Genomic DNA, 9,127 nt, shown 5'->3' with positions numbered 1-9,127 from the left:
GTGTTAGCAAGCTGGCAGAAAGCAGAGCCAGAACTTGAATTCAGGATATATCAGCGCAATAAGACTGGGCCTTTGCCTTTCAGGAGTTGGCATTAGACTCAGCAGCCCTTGCCTGTTCACTCCAATGCTGTCATAAGTTCTTGGCATTCACTATCATGCAACGTCCCCAACCAGTCTGTGGAGTGGGACTGCCACAGCCCACAGCTGACTCCCCACAGCACCCGACACCCTGCCAGTAGGGCTGTCAGCCCTCGAGCCTGGGCAACAAGTTCTTCCCTGGCAAACAGCGTGTCCTTGGTCACCATTAACAAGAAGTTCCTTGCTCTCCTAGCCCTACGGAGTTTTACTTAGCCAAGGGCAATTAGGCTTTAACTGTGGAAGTGCATCACCCTTCAGGGCTGCTGGCTTAATAGGAGTGGGCACCATCCCAGCACCAAAATGGTGCCCAATCAGGGGGAGCCAGGGGTGCCACCCCACTCTTGGCCCACACGCACCATCCACCCACATACTACACGCAGAGGGCTAACCGGCCGAGTGTAACAGCAGCTGCCACTCAGCCAGCACCTGCGGTGAGCTGGGCGCTGTGGGCCGTTTCACTGCAGAAGCATGGGAAGCAGCTTCCACAAGATCACACAGCTATCAAGTGGCCTCGGTGGGCTGACTCCACAGTCCCTAGCGTGGGTCACTTTGATGTAAGTCGCAATCTCTTGATTTTTTGCAAGTATACCCTAAGTTTGCAAAAACGTCAAAAAAAAGTTTCCCATTTCCCACATTATAAAGCTTCTCCTAACTCTCAAACAAAGCCTTATGTGCCCTTGGATGCCTAACAATCTATTCTAAAAAGGATTCTGGCATCTTGGTGTAGAAATGGATGATGGGACCTCTGTGAAGTTCCTTGGCACTCAAGTAGTTAAAGAAATGATAATTACAACAGATTTCTGCAAAGCACCTTTATTGATAGCCCAGCAGGTGTTTCTTCCATGAAAACACAGAATATTAATGGGGTCCTAGATTTACACAATGGTTTTGTTATGCACCAGCTTTTGTCCCCAAGTATTAATTCTGCTAAATATTTCCCAGTCAGTTGCTTCTAGATCTCCCCAAGGAATGAGCAATGATAATACATCCTGTGCTGTTACAGACGTAGCTACACTTGTGGTGAGCACAGCTTCACGTATAGGTATTGAATCACTATGCCATACACTTGAAACTGATGTAACATTGTGGATCAACTATACTTCAGTAAGAATTAAGTTTTAAAAAAACTAAGCCCCAATTCACACGAATACTACTTTCTCACCTATTTTGGGCTAACATGATTAGAAAGACAGATAATTCAGTTTTATTTCCTGAAGTCACTTCTGTCTAGGCAGAGGCCATGTAGTTAACAGCAGGAATGGCAAGGGTTTCATCAATACTCAGATTCTAGCTCTGACCCTTAATAGCTGTGCATCCCTGAGCAAGTTGCTGAGATGAAGCTTCAGGTTCAACATCTGTTAAAGGAGAACAGCATCCACCTTGGATGGTTTCTGGTGTGAAAGTGGCACATAAAAGTGCCTCACAGCACACTGGTGCACGGCAGGCCCTTAAATAAATGACCAGACCAGTACATGCAGAGAGCTCATGTTGGTCTGACAACATACAAAGGAAATGAGTCTAAGAAATGCTGAGCTACAAAGTGGCTCAGAGATGGTGGCTGCCCGTAAGTACACTGGGAGCCCTGAATGACTGTGTGCATTAGAATGATCTATGGAGTGTTAAAATGCAGGATGCCTAGGCCATACCCCAGACCCTACCCAGAACCTCTGGGTGGGACCTAGGCAGTTCCAGAGTGCAGCCAAGGGTAGAGTCCTCTGACTTCTAATCCAGCCTTTCTAGATTTGCTCTCAGAACGCACGTCTCCTGGCCTAGGGGCCCATCAGGGCTGGGCATGAACAGTAATTAGGAAACCTGATGGTGTGTGCTGGGGCGTGGGTTACTTGAGCAGTGACAAGCAACAGTGGGAACGCACTGCTGGGGGAGCTGTTTGGCAGATGGAACAACTGGCCAAAACAAGAAGTACAGTACAGTAGGAATCCGACCAGGACCGTGACCTTGGGGAGCTGACCGTCAACCACAAGAGGAGGGTGCACGGAACAAAGAGCTCTGTGTACTGCAAACAAGAACCAATGTCATCAGTGCTGAATGGGAGAGTGTGGGGGAGGCAGAGGGCAAAACACTTCTGGAGGTGGTGGCTCTGAGCTGGACTGTGACAGAATCTTGTTAGCTTTGGACGTGTGGAGACCATAATCTGATGTGCAGGAGAAGTGAAAGCAGGTGGCACTGCCGTGGTGGCTCAAGACTGCTCCCAGTTTTCCAAAGATTATGGGCAGAGATCTCAATATGCACCCCTGGTGTGGCTCTAGGATCCAACTCGATCCAAGACAAGCTCACCATGGTGCCTGACGCCTGCTACCCCTACATTTGTGGGGAGAAATGGTTTAAAACATATTCTCAGCCTCCAAAGGTGGGGTTTATGTGTTTGTGAGTAGACTGTAGACATAGTAGGGAAAAAAGAGAAAGAAGAGTGTCAGATAGGAAAATGCTGCAGTTAAAATGGCAGCATTACCACTTTTCCAAATGACCATGCGAGGCTCAGCCCGGTGGCCTATTCAATCAAGAGAACACCATCTCCACCCTAAGCCACTCTAATGGAGCCAGGTCTCTGGAGGTGGTTTGGGGCCATTAGCTAATTCTATCAACTCTCTGTGCAGCTTAGACTACAGGGGGTCAGAGAACCCAGATTTGCCCGCCATGAACCTCTTGTGGAACCACCCAGTGACAGCTTATGAATTTCACAGATCTAGTTTCATTTTCTCATGTCACAGATGGGGAAACTGAGGCCCCAGCAGGGGAGGGGGACATGTCCCAGTGGTAGAAGGCTGGTGGGCCTGCTCTCCAGAATAAATGCAGCAAGAGGCGTCGGGGTCAGAGTGCTGGACCCTGGAGGGCCTTGGCCACCAGCCACTTGCATCCTCCACGTGGGAAACTTGGCAGAGAAGGGAAGTGACTGGCGTGAGGGCCAGGACAAGCAGCTCTTTCTTGCCCCTCTGCCTCCTAGCACACAAGCCTCCACCAAGGAGAATAAGAGGAATGCCTTGTGGCAGCACTGCCAGTCCAGGGAATGGAATCACCACCTTCAAATACGAAGAGTAGGAACAAAGGACTGGATTAACAGTCAGTTTCCCTGACACACTCCCCCTTCCATGAGCTGCCTTGTATCCGGAGAGACCGGCCCTGGGACGGAGTGTGGGAAAAGGCAGCGTGAGAATGAATGAACACCAAGGCTGCAGGATGGGGTGGGGGTGGGAGCTTGGGGGTGTTCAGACGACCTGCACTTGGCTCAGAAATTCCGTGACTCCTTCTCTGGTGAGGAAGACCACCTCACCGGTGTTCTGGCAGCGGACCTCAAAATGGGCAGGGTCCTCCAGGGCCCTCTTGCCGGCGATGATCACAAAGGGGTACCCAAACTTGTTGGCATCTTTCAGTCTGTTTCCAATGGTCAGATGGGTCCTGTCATCGAGCAGGACCTCCCCGCGGAGCTGCGGCACTGCCTCCGTGAGGTGGTCATACAGGTTGCCCGTGAGCTCGGTGGCCGCCTCCTCCTTACTGCCCTTCTTCGGGGGGATGAGGCACACATGGTAAGGCGCCAGGAGGCCGGGCCAGCGCACACAGTCTTCCGTGGACAGTACCTCAATGGCGGCAGCCAATATCCGTGTCACACCCAGGCCGTAGCAGCCCATCTCGGCCAGGCACGGTTTGCCGTGGGCGTTGGTAAACTGGGCGCTGAAAACGGAGGAGTACTTGGTGCCCAGGTAAAACGTGTGCCCCACCTCAATGCCTCTGCTTTCCGTCAGTGGGCCCCGGCAGGAAGGGCAGCTGGTCTGCGTTGAGCGCAGTGTCTCCACGTTGGCCGAGAAGCCACAGCTGGGACAGACAGCAAAGCGGTCCTCCCCGACCTCGGCCGGCAGCTGGAACTCGTGAGACACCGTGCCCCCGATGCTGCCCACGTCTGCCTGGACCCTGACGCACTGCAGCCCCAGCCTGTGGAACAGGCTGCTGTAGGCCCCGCACACCAGGCCGTAGGTCTGCAGGGCGGCCTCTGGGGAGGCGTCAAAGGTGTACATGTCCTTCATGTAAAACTCCCGGCCACGGAGGAGACCAAAGCGGGGTCTGGGCTCGTCCCGAAACTTCCTCGTCACCTGGTACAGCAGGAGCGGAAGCTGCTTGTAGGACAGGGTCTTCTGGGAGGCAACCAGGGCTGTGACAGCTTCCTCATGAGTTGGTCCTAAGCAGTACTCCTTGCCGTGTCTGTCTCGAAGTCTCAGCAGCTCCTTGCCCATCAAGTCCCACCGCTTGGTGGCACGCCAGAGCTCTGCTGGGCTGAGGCTAGGCATGTTGAGCTTCTGCCCCCCGATGGCCTGCATCTCCTGGTCTATCACTCGCTCGAGCTTCTCCATGGCCCGCACGGTATAAGGCAGGAGGTGGTAACAGCCAGGGCTTGCCAGGTGGATCAGGCCTACCTGTAGCATCAGCCGCTGGCTCTTACAGGTCAGGTCGCCAGATCTGCCCTCAGGAGAGAGCACCTGGTCTTCCCGAAGATTCTGGGGCTGGAACATGCGCGACAGCACCAAGCGCTTCCCTCTCTCTGGGTCACGGTGGTAAAAGCTGTGAGGAACGTACCCAGAGAGCTGGTGGCTGCAGGTGGCCAGGGCGGGCAGTGCTCTGCATCTCGACAGCAGCCCTTTCATGACACCCGGCACAGGGAAGCACTTGTGCCTGGAGAAAAATGAGCCATGTGGAAATCAGCGTTAACTGGGTTCCGACGCCACGACGCAGCCAGCTCAGTCTGGCCTCCAGCAAACTCCTAAGACAGCCACTGCTTTTGTAGATGCAAACCCTTTCCCCTCTAATTTTCTAGCAGGTTCAAGTCCTTCTTCTCTTACCTCTACTGCTATTTTAAAAACCCCATTATTTTCCCATTTATAAAAACCTAACAGCGTGCTGGGGAGAGACACTGGCGCATGGGGAGTGCACAGCCCTGGAATCAGATCCTGGGCTCCCGGCAGGCTGCTAGCTGACTGTACCTGGTGTAGCATGGGCCATGTGACTTAACAACCCCTCTGTGCTCAGTTTCTTCATCTGTAAAACAGTGATACAGTAAGACCTTTCTTGTAGGTTTCTCATCAGAATTTAGAAGAGTTATAAAAAATTATTAGAACAGTATCTGGCACATTCTATGAGTTCAATCAGTGTTTGCTATTGTTATTATACAAAACTGGGGGAAAAAACAGAAACAAAAAAGAAAAGGAAATCAAGTCTAATCCCTCAGTCTGGAGACAAGCCCTCATCCCTTTTTCCAGACCTGTTCTTTTGCCCACGTCCCCACCTGGCTCCTGCCTTAGGTGTCTTGTGCCTCTCTGCCCCACAGCACTCCCTGGTCAGGTCTCGCACTCATGGCTCTGAGTCAACACCTGCACCCAGTCTGTCTCTCTCACACTTCAGACCTCCCTATCCACCAGTGTCCTGGAGAACGAGCTGTATGAGTACTCGAGGGAACTCAGCATCTATCCTGCTTCCCACTTCCCCTCCAGTGCGGCCTATCACTCACAATGGCACCAAAAGCTACCCTTTGCCAAAACCAGAAATCTGGGTTCATCCACTGTCCCCTCATGGCCCACATGCACCAACCCTCTTGGCCTTGTCATTCCTGCCTCTTCACTTGCTGTTCCACCTGCCCCTTCTCCCCATCTCTCCAGCCTCCATCCAGGCCATCACCAGCTCACCCTGGACCACCATAGCAGCCTCTGCACTGGGCCCCCTGCTTCCATTCCCACCTTTCTCCAATTCATGCTCCATACTGCAGCCACAGGGAACACATCCCAGCACATATGGTAACGGTCTTTCTACCTTAAAACCGTCCAACGACTTCCTGCTGCCCTCAGAATCAGGTCTAAGCTTTTGACCTTCTGGGTGCACCCATGAGCTGGCTGCTGGCCCCCTGGGGGCCTCAGTCACCCTGAGTTCCAGCCACACCACGCTTACTCTTAAACACAATGTGCCCTCTGCATATACCAACATCTACTCACCCTCCCATCCTGTCCTCTAGGAGGTCTTCTGTGTCCCACTCCCATGCCCCAAAGGCCAGCATCTCTCACAGCAGCCTCTAGTGATCACCACTCGCTCTCAGAGTGACTGCTGTCTTCCTCCCAGGCACTCAGCTCCTTGTGGCCAACGACCAAATCTAACTGGCTCGCCATTCAGCACAGAGCAGGGCTGTACCAGACGCTGTCTACTGAATGAGCACATGTGTTCCTCTATGACTGTACAAAATACTCACACTCCTGATGGCAGTACAACATTCCACTGAGTAGATCAGAAACGATTCTCCTGCTACCAGGGAGCTGTCATCTTCTCGGTTACATACACTCTACAATGGGGGAGGAGCCAAGATGGGGGAATAGCATGGAAGTTTTTTTTGCAACTTGCATCCATGAAATACAGCCAGACCAACACTAAACTATCCTGCACATCTAGAAAACTGATTTGAGGATTAACAAAACAATCTGCACGACCTGAACCACAGAACTCAGCAGAAAAAGAAAATATTTATTTTTATTTTCAATTTCTGTTAAAAATATTTTTAGTTTTTCCTACTATATTTTATTTTTGTAAATTTTTCAAATTCTATTTTACTTCTGTCATTTCATTTTATCCTATTTCAATGTATTTCACTTTTTCAAACTTCCAAACGTTTTCCCACCCTTTTCTCTAATCTCTCAGGTTCCCTTCAACACCAGGCCAAAACACACCTAGAATAGCATCATTTATTTGATTTGCATGTGTGTTGTTTTTAATTGTTTAATTTTAATTTCTTTTTTACCTTACTAATTCCTTTTCTTCCTTCAAAATGACAAAACAAAGGAATTCACCCCAAAAGAAAGCAGGAAGAAACAACAGCTAGGAACTTAACACAGATACAAGCAGGATGTCTGAACCAAAATTTAGAATCACAATACTACTAGCTGGGGTCGAAAATAGCTTAGAATCCCCTTCTACGGTGATTTAAAAAAAAAAAAAAAGCAACAGCTACTTAGGATAAAATAAAAAATACTATAACTGAGTTGCAATCTCAAATGGATGCCACGGTGGCAAGGATGGATGAGACAGAGCAGTGAATCAGCAATACAGAAGACAAACTTCTGGAGAATAATGAAGCAGGAAAAAAGAGGGAGACTAAGGCAAAAGAGTACAATTTAAGAATTAGAGAAATCAGGGACTCATTAAAAAGGAACAACATCAGAATCATAGAGGTCCCAGGAGATGGAGAGAGAGAAAGAGGGGTAGAAGGATTATGTGAGCAGAGCAAATCATACCTGAAAACTTTCCAAACTTGGGGGAAGTCATAGACATAAAAATCCAGGAAGCACAAAGGACTCACATTAAATTCAACAAAAACCGACCATCAACAAGGTATATCATAGTCAAATTCACAAAATACTCAGGCAAGGAAAGAATCGTGAAAGCAAAAAGGGGAAAAAAAAGTTCTTAACCTACAAGGGAAGACAGATCAGGTTTGCAGCAGATCTAGCCACAGAAACTTGGCAGACCAGAAAAGACTGGCAGGCTATATTCAATATACTGAATCAGAAAAACAAGCAGCCAAGAATTCTTTATCCAGCAAGGCTGTCATTCAAAATAGGAGAGATTAAAAGTTTCCCAGGCAAAAATTAGAGTTTTTTTTGTGACCACTAAACCAGCCCTGCAAGAATTTTTAAGGGGAACTCTGAGGGGAGAAAAGATGAGAGGGAATAAAAACAAAAACAAACAGACCAAAAGCAACAAAGACTATAAAGGACCAGAGAACACCCACCCAGAAACTCCAACTATACAAGAAACATAACGGCAATAAATTCATATCTTTCAGTACTCACTCTAAATGTCAATGGACTAAATGGTGCAATCAAAAGACACAGGGTAACAGAATGGATAAGAAAACAAGATCCATCTATATGCTATTTACAACAGACCCACTTGAGACCTAAAGACACCTTCAGATTGAAAGTAAGGGGATGGAGAACCATATATTATGCTAATGGCTGACAAAAGAAAGCTGGAGTAGCCATACTTTTATCAGACAATCTAAACTTTAAAATAAAGCCTGTTACAAGAGATGAAGAAGGGCATTATATCATAATTAAGGGGTCTATCCACCAGAAAACCTAACAATTGTAAACATTTGTGCTCCAAATGTGGAAGCACACAAATATGTGAATCGATTAATCCTAAGCATAAAGAAACTCATTAATAATAATAATACCATAATAGTAGGGGACTTCAACACTCCACGTACAGCAATGGACAGATCATCTAAACAGAAAATCAATAGGAAAATGGTGGCTTTGAATGACACGCTGGACCAGAGGGACTTAACAGATATTCAGAATATTTCATCCTAAACCAGCAGAATATACATTCTTCTCCAGCACACATGGAACATACTCCAAAACAGATCACATATGGTACACAAATCATCCCCAACAAGTACAAAAAGATCGAGATCATACCTTGCATGTTTTCAGACTACATCACTATGAAACTTGAAATCAACCACAAGAAAAAATTTGGAAGGTAACAAATACCTGGAGACTAAAGAACACCCTACTAAAGAATGAATGGGCTAAACAAGAAATTAAAAAGGAAATTAAAAAGTACATGGAAGCCAGTGAAAATGACAACACCAAGGCCCAAAACCTCTGGGACACAGCAGAGGCAGTCATAAAAGAAAATTATATAGCAATCCAGACCTTCCTAAAAAAGGAAGAAAGGTCTCAGATACACAACCTAACCTTACACCTCAAAGAGCTGGCAAAAGAACATCAAGTAAAATCCAAAACCAGCAGAAGACAGGAAATAATAAAGATTAGAGCAGAAATCAATGCTACTGAAACCAACAAAACCATGGAACAGATCATTGAAACCAGAAGCTGGTTCTCTGAAAGAATTAACAAAATTGATAAACCAATAGCCAGTTTGATCAAAAAGAAAAAGGAAATGATCCAAATAAATAAAATCAAGAATGAAAGAG

At 47.7% G+C, this 9,127-nt stretch overlaps 1 protein-coding gene across 1 annotated transcript in view; it reads right to left on the bottom strand.

Moving 5' to 3' along the window:
* Window positions 1-935: 935 nt before the first annotated feature.
* The window catches only part of PARS2 (prolyl-tRNA synthetase 2, mitochondrial), a 12,818-nt gene continuing 4,626 nt past the window's right edge, over window positions 936-9,127 (bottom strand). The window contains exon 2 of the mRNA XM_029949559.1: window positions 936-4,818. Coding sequence (XP_029805419.1) covers window positions 3,363-4,790 — 1,428 coding nt within the window. The 5' untranslated portion in view covers window positions 4,791-4,818 and the 3' untranslated portion in view covers window positions 936-3,362. The remainder of the gene's footprint in view (window positions 4,819-9,127) is intronic.

Source organism: Suricata suricatta, chromosome 8 (assembly GCF_006229205.1).
Source record: "Suricata suricatta isolate VVHF042 chromosome 8, meerkat_22Aug2017_6uvM2_HiC, whole genome shotgun sequence".
NCBI lineage: Eukaryota > Metazoa > Chordata > Mammalia > Carnivora > Herpestidae > Suricata > Suricata suricatta.
Note: the sequence above shows the minus strand (reverse complement) of the source record. Positions and strands in the feature narration are given on the sequence as shown.